This window comes from Babylonia areolata, chromosome 32 (assembly GCF_041734735.1).
Source record: "Babylonia areolata isolate BAREFJ2019XMU chromosome 32, ASM4173473v1, whole genome shotgun sequence".
NCBI lineage: Eukaryota > Metazoa > Mollusca > Gastropoda > Neogastropoda > Buccinidae > Babylonia > Babylonia areolata.
This window is the reverse complement of record NC_134907.1, coordinates 6,551,010-6,568,509: the sequence shown is the minus strand read 5'-3', so window position 1 is coordinate 6,568,509 and position 17,500 is coordinate 6,551,010. Positions and strand designations below refer to the sequence as shown.

Here is a 17,500-nt window from a genome sequence, read left to right as displayed (position 1 = left end):
ACAGTGGCGTATGGAATACGTCACATTGTCAAGATGTATGCCCTCCTGAAGGTGAACTATGTTAACAATAGTGATGAATGGAATACTTCACATTGTCAAGATGTATGTCCTCCTGGTGGTGAACTATGTTGACAACAGTGGTGTATGGAATACGTGACATTGTCAAGATGTATGTCCTAAAGGTGAACTATGTTAACAATAGTGATGAATTGAATACGTTACATTGTCAAGATGTATGTCCTAAAGGTGAACTATGTTAACAATAGTGATGAATGGAATACTTTACATTGTCAAGATGTATGTCCTCCTAAAGGTGAACTATGTTAACAATAGTGATGAATTGAATACGTTACATTGTCAAGATGTATGCCCTCCTGAAGGTGAACTATGTTAACAATAGTGATGAATGGAATACTTTACATTGTCAAGATGTATGTCCTCCTAAAGGTGAACTATATTAACAATAGTGATGAATGGAATACGTCACATTGTCAAGATGTATGTCCTCCTAAATGTGAACTGTGTTAACAACAGTGGTGTATGGAATACGTGACATTATTGACAATCTTGAGATGAATAGGTGAACTGTGTTTATAACAGTGGTGTATGGAATACAACGTCACAATGTCAAAACGCATGTCCACAACCTCCTTTCTTGCAGCAGAAGGGCCACGACCTGTTTCTGGACACACTGGGGGGCCCGGGTGGCACCGTGGTCCGGCAGGACGGGGGGCCAAGTCTGCAGTCCATGCCCGACCCCAGGATGGGGGCCTTCAGGTCCCCGGGGCCCGGGGGGTATGAGCGTCAGGGTGAGTGTGAGGGTGAGGGTGGTGATGGTGATGGGGGTGGTGATGATGATTGTGGCTGACGGTGGTGATGGTGATGGATGTGGTGATGGTAATGGTGGCTGGTGGTGGTGATGGTGATGGGGGTGGTGATGGTGATGGGGGTGGTGATGGTAATGGTGGCTGGTGGTGGTGATGGTGATGGGGGTGGTGATGGTAATGGTGGCTGGTGGTGGTGATGGTGATGGGGGTGGTGATGGTAATGGTGGCTGGTGGTGGTGATGGTGATGGGGGTGGTGATGGTGATGGGGGTGGTGATGATGATGGTGGCTGACGGTGGTGATGGTGATGGGGGTGGTGATGGTGAAGGGGGTGGTGATGATGATGGGGGTGGTGATGATGATGGTGGCTGACGGTGGTGATGGTGATGGGGGTGGTGATGGTGATGGGGTGGTGATGGATATCATTTCCCCAAACTGCCCATTAATTGCCTATTGATTGGCTGATGGATATCATTTCCCCAAACTGCCCATTAATTGCCTATTGATTGGCTGATGGATATCATTTCCCCAAACTGCCCATTGATTGGCTGATGGATATCATTTCCCCAAATTGCCCATTAATTGATGATGGATATCATTTCCCCAAACTGCCCATTCATTCGCTGACGCATATCATTTCCCCAAACTGCCCATTAATTGGCTGATGGATATAGTTTCCCCAAACTGCCCATTGGTTGGCTGATGGATATAGTTTCCCCAAACTGCCCATTAATTGGCTGATGGATATAGTTTCCCCAAACTGCCCGTTGGTTGGCTGATGGATATCATTTCCCCAAACTGCCCATTAATTGGCTGATGAATATAGTTTCCCCAAACTGCCCATTAATTGGCTGATGAATATAGTTTCCCCAAACTGCCCATTGGTTGGCTGATGGATATCATTTCCCCAAACTGCCCATTGGTTGGCTGATGGATATCATTTCCCCAAACTGCCCATTGGTTGGCTGATGGATATCATTTCCCCAAACTGCCCATTGGTTGGCTGATGGATATCATTTCCCCAAACTGCCCATTAATTGGCTGATGGATATCATTTCCCCAAACTGCCCATTGGTTGGCTGATGGATATCATTTCCCCAAACTGCCCATTCATTGGCTGATGGATATCATTTCCCCAAACTGCCCACAGCGGACATAAGCCAGCAGGAGGATCGCATCCGGGAACAGAAACACAAGATTGACGAACTGAAGAAAGAACTGGAGTTTGTGAGTACCCTTCTCTCTGTTTCTGTCCTCTCTTGTTCACTGTCTCTCTCTCTCTCTCTCTCTTTCTCTCTCTCTCTCTCTCTCTCTCTGTGTGTGTGTGTGTGTGTGTGGGGGGGGGGGGGGGTTGCCTCTCTGTCTGCCTATCACTGTCATCGCTCTGTCCCCAAGTGTGTTTGTGTGATGGAGACAGACAAGACAAGTACAGTTGTGTTATCGTACACAGGCCTCAGGCCAGCACACAAAACACACGGTAACTGAATATGAGGGTTGAGGGACGGTGTCTGGGTCATGAGAGACAGCGATTAGATGATTTGTTCATTTAAGGCCATAGCCCCACGTGAATGAAGGGCCATAACACAATGTGCAAATGTCTGGTCAGCTTGGTGTGTGAGAGTTTCAGGTTCAGTTTCTGTTTCTCAAGGAGGCGTCACTGCGTTCGGACAAATCCATATACGCTGCACCACATTTGCTAGGCTGATGCCTGACAGCAGCATAACTCAACGCGCTTGTCAGGTCTTGAGTGCATGCTTATATATTTGTGTACCTGTCAGAGTGGATTTCTTTTCACATAATTTGACCAGAGGACAACACTCTCGTTGCCATGGGTTCTTTCTCGGTGCACTAAGTGCGTGTTGCACACGGGACCTCAAGTTTATCGTCTCATCCGAAAGACTAGACGCTCAGTTTGATTTTCCAGTCAAATTTGGGAGAAAGGACGAGAGCGGGATTCGAACCCACACCCTCACGGACTCTCTGTCTTGGCAGCTGAGCGTCTTAACCATTCTGCCACCTTCCCCCTTCCTCTGTGTGTGTGTGTGTGTGTGTGTGTGTGTGTGTGTGTGTGTGTGTGTGAGAGAGAGAGAGAGAGAGAGAGAATTTGGAATTTGGAATGGTTTATTCACAATCAGGCCACAGCCCCTAGTGAAGGGGGTATACGTAAACATAATACAACTCAACGAAAACACGTAAGCAAATAAGCATTAATATAGACAACAAACCGTGCATTGTATCCGTGTAAATATATAGACAACAAAAAATACATTATAACTGTTTTACGAAGTAACAATTTCTCTTAATTTGAATGCATTATATAAGAATACCGAAAAATTATGTACGTCATTGGTATTGCTTGACGACATTAACAAATTCAACTTGAACAGAGAGGGATGCTTGTAGTACTTAGGTTTTATAAATATTTGACGTACATGTTTTAGTGCTGGGCAGCAAAGAACAAAGTGCACCTCGTTTTCTTGGGCTTCATGACATAAAGGACAGACTAAATCATTTGCACAAAAACTTCTGTATCTAAAGTGATGCACTGTCAATTCTGATATACCTAGTCTAAATCTTGTCGTTACACGTTTCCGATGCCTGTCTATATCTAACACACACACACACACACACACACACACACACACACACACACACACACACACAGAGAGAGAGAGAGAGAGAGAGAGAGAGAGAGGAATAGTTTAATCAAATATATACCATTGCTCATCACGATGGGGTGAAGATGAGCAATCATTAAACATAATTATTGTCAATTCAACATCAATTATCAGACTACCACCAGAGTGACAGAGAGAGAGATAGAGAGACAGAGAGAATGTGTGTGTGTGTGTGTGTGTGTGTGTGTGTGTGTGTGTGTGTGTGTGAGAGAGAGAGAGAGAGAGAGAGAGAGAGAGAGTACTCTTTGTGTAGGAGTGCGTGTGGGTGCTTTCCTTGAAGTTGTCTTCATTTTGTTTTACAGTTGAAGAGCCCCAGAGGACAGGAAACACTAAAAGGTATGAAACAGACAGGTAGACAGACAGACAGACAGGTAGACAGACAGACATGCAGGCAGGCAGACAGACAGACAGACAGACAGCCAGGCAGGAAGACAGACAGACAGACAGGCAGGTAGACAGACAGACAGACAGGCAGGCAGACAGACAGACAGGTAGACAGACAGACAGGTAGACAGACAGGCAGGCAGACAGGCAGGTAGACAGACAGACAGGCAGGCAGATGACAGACAGGTAGACAGACAGACAGACAGACAGGAAGACAAACAGACAGACAGGTAGACAGACAGACAGGCAGGCAGACAGACAGACAGGCAGACAGACAGACAGGTAGACAGACAGACAGACAGGCAGGCAGATAGACAGACATGCAGACAGACAGGTAGACAGACAGACAGACAGGCAGGCAGATAGACAGACAGGCAGGCAGGTAGACAGACAGACAGGCAGGCAGATAGACAGACAGACAGGTAGACAGGGAGACAGACAGACAGACAGGTAGACAGACAGACAGGTAGGCAGACAGACAGGTAGACAGACAGACAGACAGGTAGACAGACAGACAGGCAGGCAGACAGACAGACAGATATAGACAGAAACAGATAGAGGACAGAAAGATAGAGACAAAGAAACTAAGTGCTGGCTGCAGCGTTTAGTCAGACATGACTGATCACTGATACCTACAGCAATAACAACAGTAGCAGCAACACCAAAAATAGCAAAACAACCATTACAACAACAGCAGCAACAACAAAACAACATAGCACATGTAAAAAAAGAAACTGCTATGAGTTCAGAGATGGAAATTAGCAAAATTATAGACATAATCATATTGATATCCATGTGCAGCAGCAACAACAACGAAAACAACAATAACAACAGCAACAGCAAAAAACGTGTATGTGCGTACGTGTATGTGTGTGTGTGTGTGTCTGCGCGCGCGTGCGTGCGTACGTGTGTGTGTGTTTGTGTGTGTGTGTGTGTGTGTGTGTGTGCGTGTGTGTGTGCGTCTGCGTTTGGGGGGAGGGAGGTGTATGGGTGTGATGTTATGTCATAAGTGTGTGTGTGTGTGTGTGTGTGTGTGTGTGTGCGTGCGCGCGCGCGCGCGTGCGTACGTGTGTGTGTGTGTGTGTGTGTGTGTGTGTGTGTGTTCAGCACAAGGAGGAGGGCTCGGGGGCAGACTGGAACCGTCCAACAATAGATACGAGCCATCCTTTGGGGTGAGTGGATATGGAGAAGGAATTTTGTTTAATGTCCCGTCACACACGTCGGTGATTGAAGACATTTTGTTAAAGTATTAATGTATGCATTTGAGTATTATCGGTTAGAAGGGGTGGGGGATGTGAATGAATGGAGAGCTGGGGAAAACTGGGCAGATGAGGGTGAGATGAGGGTGAAATTTGAAACAAAAATATGTAAATACAATTACAGGAAATTACTTAAAGGACTTCGTAAAAGAGAAGTCGTTAAACTAACAAGCGAAACAACTGATAATGAATACGAAAAGTCAAAAACATCAACGTTCTCAGTCACTTGTGAAGACACACTTTCGTGTACATAAGGCTTCATCAAGCTACAGTCAAAAAGTATATGCTTAATTGTCAGGTTACTAAAGCATATGCACTTGGTTCGTAATGAATTTGATAATAGTCTGAGAGTTAAACTCAGAACTGGTCGGCCAATCGGACCAAAGTCTGAGAGAGTCAACTGACGAGGTTTTAGAGTTGAATGGAAGCACCTCTAAAGTTAATGGATATGTTTGTGCCTCGGAACTGTGATTTTAGTTAGTTGGTGACGTCATAATGTGGATCTGCTTTTGTTGTGATGTTGGCGAAGGCCTACACACACACACACACACACACACACACACACACACACACACGAGAAGTACACAGAATGGGGACACTGGACTGGCGCGGGAGTGCATTATTATTATCGATTTCAGAGAAAAGACAGTGCATGACTTCCTGTTATGTTTGATTTCAGAGAAAAGACAGTGCATGACGTCCTGTTATGTTTGATTTCAGAGACAAAACAGTGCATGAGGTCCTGTTGTGTTTGATTTCAGAGAAAAGACAGTGCTTGACTTCCTGTTATGTTTGATTTCAGAGAAAAGACCGTGCATGACATCCTGTTATGTTTGATTTTAGAGAAAAGACAGTGCATGAGGTCCTGTTGTGTTTGATTTCAGAGAAAAGACAGTGCATGACTTCCTGTTATGTTTGATTTGAGAGAAAAGACAGTGCATGACTTCCTGTTGTGTTTGATTTCAGAGAAAAGACAGTGCATGACGTCCTGTTATGTTTGATTTCAAAGAAAAGAGAGTGCATGACTTCCTGTTGTGTTTGATTTCAGAGAAAAGACAGTGCATGACGTCCCGTTATGTTTGATTTTAGAGAAAAGGCAGTGCATGACTTCCTGTTATGTTTGATTTAAGAGAAAAGGCAGTGCATGATGTCCTGTTATGTTTGATTTCAGAGAAAAGACATTGCATGACGTCCTGTTGTGTTTGATTTTAGAGAAAAGACAGTGCATGACGTCCTGTTATGTTTGATTTCAGAGAAAAGACAGTGCATGACTTCCTGTTGTGTTTGATTTCAGAGAAAACACAGTGCATGACTTCCTGTTATGTTTGATTTTAGAGAAAAGACAGTGCATGAGGTCCTGTTGTGTTTGATTTCAGAGAAAAGACAGTGCATGACTTCCTGTTATGTTTGATTTGAGAGAAAAGACAGTGCATGACTTCCTGTTATGTTTGATTTCAGAGAAAAGACAGTGCATGACGTCCTGTTATGTTTGATTTTAGAGAAAAGACAGTGCATGACATCCTGTTATGTTTGATTTTAGAGAAAAGAAAGACAGTGCATGACTTCCTGTTGTGTTTGATTTCAGAGAAAACACAGTGCATGACTTCCTGTTATGTTTGATTTTAGAGAAAAGACAGTGCATGACGTCCTGTTATGTTTGATTTCAGAGAAAAGACAGTGCATGACTTCCTGTTATGTTTGATTTCAGAGAAAAGACAGTGCATGACGTCCTGTTATGTTTGATTTTAGAGAAAAGACAGTGCATGACTTCCTGTTATGTTTGATTTCAGAGAAAAGACAGTGCATGACGTCCTGTTATGTTTGATTTCAGAGAAAAGACAGTGCATGACTTCCTGTTGTGTTTGGTTTAAGAAAAAAGGCAGTGCATGACGTCCTGTTATGTTTGATTTCAGAGAAAAGACAGTGCATGACATCCTGTTGTGTTTGTTTTCAGAGAAAAGGCAGTGCATGACATCCTGTTGTGTTTGATTTCAGAGAAAAGACAGTCCACCCCCAAGGCATTCCAATGCATTCGGTAAGTGCTTTTTTTTGCTCATGTTGCTGTTTTGTTGTTGACAATGGTGATCATGGTGATGATAATAACGTTGATGATAATTATGAGGATTATACTATTTGTGGTGATTGTAAACTGGTTTAGATGGTACATCAGGTAAGCGTGGCCTAATTTTGCTGCTTCGTTAGCTGTGCTGATTTTAAGGCAACTGCCCCTCATTAAGGGGTACAATACACAAAATAAGCACAGAATTTGCATAGAATTACTAATTGCAACAGATCAAAATGCAATGCCTTGTAAAATAAATTGAGAGAGAGAGAGAGAGATGGGGAGAGAGAGAGAGATTTTATTCATTTAAGACCATGGCCCCAAATGAAGAGGATCAACAACAGAGTTAATAATCAATACCTAGATGAGCACCACAGGTCCTGACAAAATCTATGATGCAAGAGATACTCGCAGCTGAAATGCTTTGAACAGATAAAGTGCCAAACTGCGAACGATATTTTCATTGCAAGAAGCCATCAGTAGACCTAATCGGAACAAACATGGATCTGTATGATACTTCTTTGGTAAGAATTTCACAAGAAGATGATGCAAAGCAGGACACATCAAAACAAGATGAACTTCATCTTCAATAGAGACTTTGCACAATGGACATTGCAAAGCAGATTTAAAGAGAGAGAGAGAGAGAGAGAGAGAGAGAGAGAGAACGAACGAACGAACGAACGAAATTGTTTTAATGAACTTTGGACATGGACCACAATTCAAAACCAGGGGACTGGGGGTGGGCATGGGAAGGTGTATTATAACACTTGAATAGATGACACAAGATCATAATATTCATGGACTTGACATTAATTCTACTTAATTAGGTCTGAGTATATGATTTCTCCTTTTGATCGCATGGAAAATAAATTTTGATACATGGAAATTTCTCTGCTCTCTGACAATGGCCGCTGAGAGAAAGAGAGAGAGAGAGAGAGAGAGAGAGAGAGAATGGCGGGTGGGGGGAGAAAGAGAGAGAGGGTGGGGTAGGATTAGTGCGCAACTGACGGACTTCGTGTTTCTTTTGAATACTGCAGATTGACATGGAATGATCTGTCCTTAAATTCACTTTTTTTGATTTGCACATGTACCTTTGTGGCTGTGTGGCTGTTCGATCATTAATTGATATCTGTTTACGGTAACTTATATTAGACGAGTGTTTCATTTTCCGTTTATGTGTGTATATGTTTACATGTGTGTGCGTATATGTGGGTGTTTGTGCGCGCGCGCGTCTTTTTTATGGGTGGGTGCACGTGCGTATATGTGTGTGTGTGGTATGAAATGTTTGTATTTTTTTATGATGATGATGATGATGGTGATGATGATTGTTATTATTGTTATTGTTGTTGTTGTTAATGTTGTTGTTAACGATTTGTTTAAAGAAATGGAAACAACAGCATCTCGGTGATGTATGTCTTTTTTTTTGTTCCACTCAGACCTGGACCAGCCAAGACGGGAGGTAAGTGAAAAGGACCACAGGGCCATGCAAGACAGAGTGCTCTGCCTTGTGTCACTCACACTCACCCACTCACTCTCACACAGAACCGTTTGTTATAGCCGTGTGTAAAAGGGATATATAGGTAAATATTGATTAGAACATTGCAATCGACAATATGTATATGTGATATACAGAGAAATTATTTATCAAAATAGTGCAACCGACCATAATTATGTAAATGTTTTTTTCAGAGAAACTATTAAAATAGTGCAACCGACAATATTTTTTTAATTATGTAAATGGGATATACAGAGAAATTATCTATTAAAATAGTGCAACCGACAATATGTAAATGTTGAAATGTAACACCAGTTAAGAAACAATGACAGCACAAAAAAATAAATGTGATAATATACATATATATCGGGTGCCCTCCAAAAAGTGAACCGTTCTTTGACAGGTAATTTCTCAGTGATAGAGAAACCGAATTCGTTGACAATTTTCACACAGTAACCTTAGGGTATCATCAACAAGTCTGCAAAATATCTAAACGTTTGGAGCAAACTGTGCGAGTATTATCAAATTCGAAACAGCATGTTAAAAAATCCAATATCAGAGCTGTGCAATGTGACCTTCATCATGTTCATGCCAGTTGCCAGGTGTTGGCATCTGTCAATCAGTGTCATTCTAAAAATAGCCTGTCTGGGTGTCAAGTCTATTCATTTTTTTTTTAATTGTCGTCTGTATCCAAAATCAGTTCTGTCCAAAGTTTCGGTTTGGAAGGATCAAGGTTACCATTGAAAACTCTTTCAAGGAGAAAGGCTGGGGTGGTAGAAGGATTGTAAAGGAATTTCCAGAAACTGTGTGTGTGTGCGTTTGCTTGTTTTTTTTTGTGTGTGTGTGTTTTTTTTTTTTTTCCAGTGAACAGACACACACATCATTTATCCACAAATCCTTCCACGCACAAGCGATTGCATACGTACATCCTTACACAGGTATACAATGTAAAATACATCCGTTCCTGCATGCAATTGTGCGCACACATACATAATGTACCTAACAGACAACCTACGTCAGTACACATTTAGAAACCAAAACACATGGACACCTACATCCGTACGCATTTGCACACGCACGCACGCACGCACACACACATACACACACACACACACTCACAAACACACACACGCACACACACACACACACACACACACACACACACACACACACACACACCTACACGTGTGAATGAATGACTTGCACGCAAACTGTATCGATCGATCGATATCTCTCTCTCTCGCTTTCTGTCTCTCCCCCTCTTTCACCCTCCTCTCTCTCTCTCTTTCTCTCTCTTTCCCCCTCTCTCTCTCTCTCTCACCCCTCTCCTTCTCTCCCTCCAACTCCTCACCCCCTCTCTCTCTCCCCTCTCTCCCCTCCTCATCCCCTCTCTCTCACTCACCTCCTCTCTCACTCACCTCCTCTCTCTCCTCTCTCCTCCTCCCTCCCCCCTCTCTCCCCCTCTCCCCCCACTCCATCACCTTATTTCTCTTACTCTCCCCCTCTCTCTCTCCCCGAATCCGAAATCCCCCTCTCTCTCTCCCCTCTCCCCCCCCCCACACACTTCCTTACCCACCCTCTCTCTCTCCTCTCCCCCCTCTCTACCCCCTCTCAGCCCCCTCTCACACCCCCTCTCTCTGTATATCTATCTATCTATCTATCTCTATATGTATATCCATCTCTATCTACTTAACTATATTCACACACTGGGGTGTCCCCTCCCCCCCCCCCGCCCCGACAGGAGAGACGCAGTCTGGACCTGGAGGCCACCCGGGGTGGGGCGGGAGCCCCGCTGAGAGATGACAGGGGAAAACCCATCACCCGCTACCCCGTCACTATGGAGAGGGACGACTATGGAAGTCAGTGTGTGTGTGTGTGTGTGTGTGTGTGTGTGTGTGTGTGTGTGTGTGTGTGTGTGTGTGTGTGTGTGTGTATTTGTGTGTGTGTGTTTGTTTGTTTGTTTGCTTGTGTGTGTGTGTGTGTGTGTGTGTGTGTGTGTGTGTCTGTGTGTGTGTGTGTGTGTGTGTGTGTGTTTGTATGTGTCTGTGTATTTGTGTGTGTTTGTTTGTGTGTGTGTGTGTGTGTGCGTGTGTGTGTGTGTGTGTGTGTGTGTGTATTTGTGTGTGTGTGTGTGTGTGTGTGTGTGTGTGTATTTGTGTGTGTGTGTGTGTGTGTGTGTGTGTGTGTGTGTATTTGTGTGTGTGTGTGTGTGTGTGTGTGTGTGTGTGTATTTGTGTGTGTGTGTGTGTGTGTGTGTTTGTGTATTTGTGTGTGTGTGTTTGTTTGTTTGTTTGCTTGTGTGTGTGTGTCTGTGTGTGTGTGTGCGTGTGTGTGTGTGTGTGTTTGTGTGTGTATGTGTGTGTGTGTGTTTGTGTATTTGTGTGTGTGTGTGTTTGTTTGTTTGTTTGCTTGTGTGTGTGTGTTTGTGTGTGTTTGTGTTTGTGTGTGTATGTGTGTGTGTGTGTGTTTGTGTGTGTATGTGTGTGTGTTTGTGTATTTGTGTTTGTTTGTTTGCTTGTGTGTGTGTGTGTGTGTGTGTGTGTGTGTGTGTGTCTGTGAATGTCCCTCTGTCAGTATGCTATCATTCATTCACAATGTTATTACAGTCTGTCTTCTAAATACTTTGAATTTTATCAGACTTTAACACATCAACCACTTTAAAAAAAATTATTATTCTATATCTTTTTTATATGTAAACCTGGGGAAGGCTCTCAACATCTGACCTACGCGTTGTTCTTATATGCAGGTTAGGCATGTGCTCCCTTTAGGAAAAAAAAGGTAGTTTATATAGCGCTGAACCTGGTGCACATGCAAATCAAAGCGCTTACACACCAGTCGTTCACACGCTTGCATTACGCAGAGTATTGAAAGACAAACCCATGCACACACACACACACACACACAGTAACTGTAGACCGGGAAAGAGGAACAAGATGGTGGGGAGAGGGAAACTCTACTTTGGAAAGAGGTAGGTTTTAAGGGGGAAACTCTACTTTGGAAAGAGGTTGGTTTTAAGGGGAGACGCTACTTTGGAAAGAGGTTGGTTTTAAGGGGAGACGCTACTTTGGAAAGAGGTAGGCTTTAAGGGGGAGACGCTGTTTTGGAAAGAGGTAGGTTTTATGGGGCAGACGCTACTTTGGAAAGAGGTAGGTTTTAAGGGGGAGACGCTGCTTTGGAAAGAGGTAGGCTTTAAGGGGGAGACGCTACTTTGGAAAGAGGTAGGTTTTAAGGGGAGACGCTACTTTGGAAAGAGGTAGGTTTTAAGGGGGAGACGCTACTGTTTTGGAAAGAGGTAGGTTTTAAGGGGGAGACGCTACTTTGGAAAGAGATAGGTTTTAAGGGGGAGACACTACTTTGGAAAGATGTAGGTTTTAAGGGGGAGACGCTACTTTGGAAAGAGGTAGGTTTTAAGGGGGAGAAGCTGCTTTGGAAAGAGGTAGGTTTTAAGGGGGAGACGCTACTTTGGAAAGAGATAGGTTTTAAGGGGGAGACGCTACTGTTTTGGAAAGAGGTAGGCTTTAAGGGGCAGACGCTACTGTTTTGGAAAGAGGTAGGTTTTATGGGGCAGACGCTACTGTTTTGGAAAGAGGTAGATTTTATGGGGCAGACGCTACTGTTTTGGAAAGAGGTAGGCTTTATGGGGCAGACGCTACTGTTTTGGAAAGAGGTAGGTTTTAAGGGGAGACGCTTCTTTGGAAAGAGGTAGGTTTTATGGGGCAGATGCTACTGTTTTGTAAAGAGGCAGGTTTTAAGGGGAGACGCTACTTTGGGAAGAGGTAGGTTTTATGGGGCAGACGCTACTGTTTTGGAAAGTGGTAGGTTTTATGGGGGAGACGCTACTTTGGAAAGAGGTAGGTTTTAAGGGGAGACGCTACTGTTTTGGAAAGAGGTAGGCTTTAAGGGGCAGACGCTACTTTGGAAAGAGGTAGGCTTTAAGGGGAGACGCTACTGTTTTGGAAAGAGGTAAGTTTTACGGGGCAGACACTACTTTGGAAAAAGATAGGTTTTAAGGGGAGACGCTACTGTTTTGGAAAGAGGTAAGTTTTAAGGGGCAGACGCTACTTTGGAAAGAGGTAGGTTTTATGGGGCAGACGCTACTTTGGAAAGAGGTAGGCTTTATGGGGCAGACGCTACTTTGGAAAGAGGTAGGTTTTAAGGGGAGACGCTACTGTTTTGGAAAGAGGTAGGCTTTAAGGGGCAGACGCTACTGTTTTGGAAAGAGGTAGGTTTTTTGGGGCAGACGCCACTGTTTTGGAAAGAGGTAGGTTTTAAGGGGAGACACTGTTTTGGAAAGAGGTAGGCTTTATGGGGAGACGCTACTGTTTTGGAAAGAGGTAGGTTTTAAGGGGAGACACTGCTTTGGAAAGAGGTAGGTTTTATGGGGCAGATGCTACTGCTTTGTAAAGAGGCAGGTTTTAAGGGGAGACGCTACTTTGGGAAGAGGTAGGTTTTATGGGGCAGACGCTACTGTTTTGGAAAGTGGTAGGTTTTAAGGGGGAGACGCTACTTTGGAAAGAGGTAGGTTTTAAGGGGGAGACGCTACTTTGGAAAGAGGTAGGTTTTAAGGGGAGACGCTACTGTTTTGGAAAGAGGTAGGCTTTAAGGGGCAGACGCTACTTTGGAAAGAGGTAGGCTTTAAGGGGAGACGGTACTGTTTTGGAAAGAGGTAGGTTTTAAGGGCAGACGCTGCTTTGGAAAGAGGTAGGTTTTAAGGGCAGACGCTGCTTTGGAAAGAGGTAGGTTTTAAGGGGAGACACTGCTTTGGAAAGAGGTAGATTTTAAGGGGCAGACGCTACTGTTTTGGAAAGAGGTAGGTTTTATGGGGAGACGCTACTTTGGAAAGATGTAGGTTTTAAGGGGGAGACGCTACTGTTTTGGAAAGAGGTAGGCTTTAAGGGGGAGACGCTACTGTTTTGGAAAGAGATAGGTTTTAAGGGGAGACGCTACTTTGGAAAGAGGTAGGTTTTAAGGTGGAGACGCTACTGTTTTGGAAAGAGATAGGTTTTAAGGGGAGACACTGCTTTGGAAAGAGATAGGTTTTAAGGGGAGACACTGCTTTGGAAAGAGGTAGGTTTTAAGGGGAGACACTGTTTTGGAAAGAGGTAGGTTTTATGGGGCAGACGCTGCTTTGGAAAGAGGTAGGTTTTAAGGGGCAGACGCTACTGTTTTGGAAAGAGGTAGGTTTTATGGGGCAGACGCTACTTTGGAAAGAGATAGGTTTTAAGGGGGAGACGCTACTTTGGAAAGATGTAGATTTTAAGGGGGAGACGCTACTGTTTTGGAAAGAGGTAGGTTTTATGGGGCAGACGCTACTTTGGAAAGAGATAGGTTTTAAGGGGGAGACGCTACTTTGGAAAGATGTAGATTTTAAGGGGGAGACGCTACTGTTTTGGAAAGAGGTAGGTTTTAAGGGGGAGACGCTGCTTTGGAAAGAGGTAGGTTTTAAGGGGGAGACGCTACTTTGGAAAGAGATAGGTTTTAAGGGGGAGACGCTACTGTTTTGGAAAGAGGTAGGCTTTAAGGGGCAGACGCTACTGTTTTGGAAAGAGGTAGGTTTTATGGGGCAGACGCTACTGTTTTGGAAAGAGGTAGATTTTATGGGGCAGACGCTACTGTTTTGGAAAGAGGTAGGCTTTATGGGGCAGACGCTACTGTTTTGGAAAGAGGTAGGTTTTATGGGGCAGATGCTACTGCTTTGTAAAGAGGCAGGTTTTAAGGGGGAGACGCTACTTTGGAAAGAGGTAGGTTTTTAGGGGGAGACGCTACTTTGGAAAGAGGTAGGTTTTATGGGGCAGACGCTACTGTTTTGGAAAGTGGTAGGTTTTATGGGGGAGACGCTACTTTGGAAAGAGGTAGGTTTTTAGGGGGAGACGCTACTTTGGAAAGAGGTAGGTTTTAAGGGGAGACGCTACTGTTTTGGAAAGAGGTAGGCTTTAAGGGGAGACGGTACTGTTTTGGAAAGAGGTAAGTTTTACGGGGCAGACGCTGCTTTGGAAAGAGGTAGGTTTTAAGGGGAGACGCTACTTTGGAAAGAGGTAGGTTTTAAGGGGAGACACTGCTTTGGAAAGAGGTAGGTTTTATGGGGCAGACGCTGCTTTGGAAAGAGGTAGGTTTTATTGGGCAGACGCTACTTTGGAAAGAGGTAGGCTTTAAGGGGCAGACGCTACTGTTTTGGAAAGAGGTAGGCTTTTAGTGGCAGACGCTACTGTTTTGGAAAGAGGTAGGTTTTAATGGGCAGACGCTACTGTTTTGAAAAGAGATAGGTTTTAAGGGGAGACGCTACTTTGGATAGAGGTAGGTTTTATGGCGCAGACGCTACTGTTTTGGAAAGAGATAGGTTTTAAGGGGAGGCACTGCTTTGGAAAGAGATAGGTTTTATGGGGAGACACTGCTTTGGAAAGAGATAGGTTTTATGGGGAGACACTGCTTTGGAAAGAGGTAGGTGTTATGGGGCAGACACTGCTTTGGAAAGAGGTAGGTTTTATGGGGCAGACGCTGTTTTGGAAAGATGTTTTAAAGCCATGCTTGTAAGACGCGAGGGTTGAGATTTGACGAAGATATGTGTGTGTGTACTCCAGCTGTCAAGATCCAGGAGAGGATACCCGGAAAGAGGTACGCGCTCCCACAGGAAAGTATCTACGACCCCTTCGGCAAGCCGGGTGGTGGGGCGCCCATGGTGGACCGCTACGGCAACAGAAACACACACACCTATGGGAACTTCGAAAAACAGGTGAGAGAAAAAACATGTGAGAAGTGAGACACGTGTATGGGAGTGGGGCTTGTGTGGGGTGGTGGTGAAGGGGCAGGAGTGTGTGTGTGTGTGTGTGTGTGTGTGTGTGTGTGTGTGTGTGTGTGTGTGTGTGTGTGTGTCCTGCAGTAATCCTAAACCCCGGGCACTAAAAGCCTACCATCACCATGCTCCCTTTAAATGCAAACAAATATTAATTGATGACGGACAATTGAATAGTGTAAAAACTGAAAAAAGTAACTGTAATGAATATAAACAAATAGATAAAAGATAAAAGACAGTTGAATAACACAGGAAAACGTAACAAGAAAGGGAAGGAAAAAAAAACAGTTTGTGATCTTTATTGACGTTGAAGATTATGAGGATGGTGTATGTTATGATCTGAGACTGCACGGCCTAGCTTTCTCAGCAGAGTGGAGTATGACGACCAGCTGGCTGACGTCCTAAAGGTCAAGGTGCTCAGGGCTGGGGGCTTGGCTCAGTGAAGGTTGCCTTGTTTGAGGGGTGAGTCCTGGCAGTGTGTCCGGGAGGGAGGTCCGTCTGGCATTCCAATAGGAAGCCGTGGCTGGCTGAAGGAGTGAAGATCTGACTGTTCTTCTGGTGTTCCAAGGAGAAGTCTTGGCTGTCTGAAGGGAGTGAAGACGTACTTGTTCTTCTGGTGTTCCAAGGAAGATTCTTGGCTGTCTGAAGGAGGTGAAGTCTTAGCTGTTCTTCTGGCGTTCCAAGGAGGAGTCTTGGCTGTCTGAAGGAGGTGAAGTCTTAGCCGTTTTTCTGGTGTTCCAAGGAGAAGACTTGGCTGTTCTTCTGGTGTTCCAAGGAGAAGTCTTGGCTGTCTGAAGGGAGTGAAGACGTGCCTGTTCTTCTGGTGTTCCAAGGAGGAGTCTTGGCTGTCTGAAGGAGGTGAAGTCTTAGCCGTTTTTCTGGTGTTCCAAGGAGGAGTCTTGGCTGTCTGAAGGAGGTGAAGTCTTAGCTGTTCTTCTGGCGTTCCAAGGAGGAGTCTTGGCTGTCTGAAGGAGTGAAGACGTGAACGTTCTTCTGGCGTTCCAAGGTGAAGTCTTGGCTGTCTGAAGGAGGTGAAGTCTCAGCTGTTCTTCCGGGGTTCAAACGGAAGTCTTGGGATGCAGCTTCATTTCATTCTTTTCCTTTAACAGTGATGAGGCCAGAGAGATACTGATCCGTACAGAGTCAGGAAACGTGCACACGGCCTTGAGGGGGTAACACCCAACTTCGTTGTTTCGTCTCCCAGGAGAGGAATTACCCAACAGCTTTCTGCCTTTTGTCGGGTCATTTTGCGATCTGATGAAGAGAGAGAGAGAGAGAGAGAGAGAGAGAGAGAGAGAGAGAGAGAGCAGCCCGAAAAAGAAACAAAGCCTCATGATTAGACAGATGGTTCCCTGTTGGGTGTTTTACTCATCTTTTGTTTTTACATTTTCTTCAGTTTGTTATCTTGCTCAGTTGTGGTCCCCTAGTTCTTTGACCCCTAGCCCATCACCCCTGTGTGTGTGTGTGTATGTGTGTGTGTGTGTGTGTGTGTGTGTGTGTGTGTGTGTGTGTGTGTGTGTGCGAAGGGTTTTTTTTTTGGTCTTTGGTCGTTAGAAGTTTTGAGGAACATATCGATAGATGTCGATGAGGCCTGAACCAGTAGCAAACACCAGTGTCATCTCAAGCATTAGCTGTTTGTCCTTCCTCCTTCCTCTCCTTCCGCTTCTTCCTCCACCTTCCTCCACCTTCCTTTCCTTCCTCCACCTTCCTCCCCTTCCTCCACCTTCCTCCCCTTCCTCCTCCTTCCTCCTCCTTCCTCCTCCTTCCTCTCCTTCCTCCTCCTTCCTCTCCTTCCTCCTCTTTCGTCCTCCTTCGTCTCCTTCCTCCTCCTTCCTCCTCCTTCCTCTCCTTCCTCCTCCTTCCTCTTCTTGTCTGTCCTCTCCTTCCTCCTCTTTCGTCCTCCTTCGTCTCCTTCCTCCTCCTTCCTCTTCTTCCTCCACCTTCCTCTCCTTCCTCCTCCTTCCTCTCCTTCCTCCTCCTTCCTCTCCTTCCTCCACCTTCCTCTC

The 17,500-nt window shown here is 44.8% G+C and overlaps 1 protein-coding gene across 6 annotated transcripts in view; it reads left to right on the top strand.

Annotated features, from left to right (window-relative positions):
- Positions 1-17,500, top strand: part of LOC143276579 (uncharacterized) — a 110,465-nt gene that overhangs the window by 71,398 nt on the left and 21,567 nt on the right. For all 6 annotated transcript variants that reach the window (XM_076581173.1, XM_076581175.1, XM_076581177.1 and 3 more), the window contains 8 exons: positions 662-809; positions 1,977-2,053; positions 3,807-3,840; positions 4,996-5,060; positions 7,143-7,182; positions 8,646-8,668; positions 10,446-10,563; positions 15,283-15,434. In XM_076581173.1, coding sequence (XP_076437288.1) covers positions 662-809; positions 1,977-2,053; positions 3,807-3,840; positions 4,996-5,060; positions 7,143-7,182; positions 8,646-8,668; positions 10,446-10,563; positions 15,283-15,434 — 657 coding nt within the window. The remainder of the gene's footprint in view (positions 1-661; positions 810-1,976; positions 2,054-3,806; positions 3,841-4,995; positions 5,061-7,142; positions 7,183-8,645; positions 8,669-10,445; positions 10,564-15,282; positions 15,435-17,500) is intronic.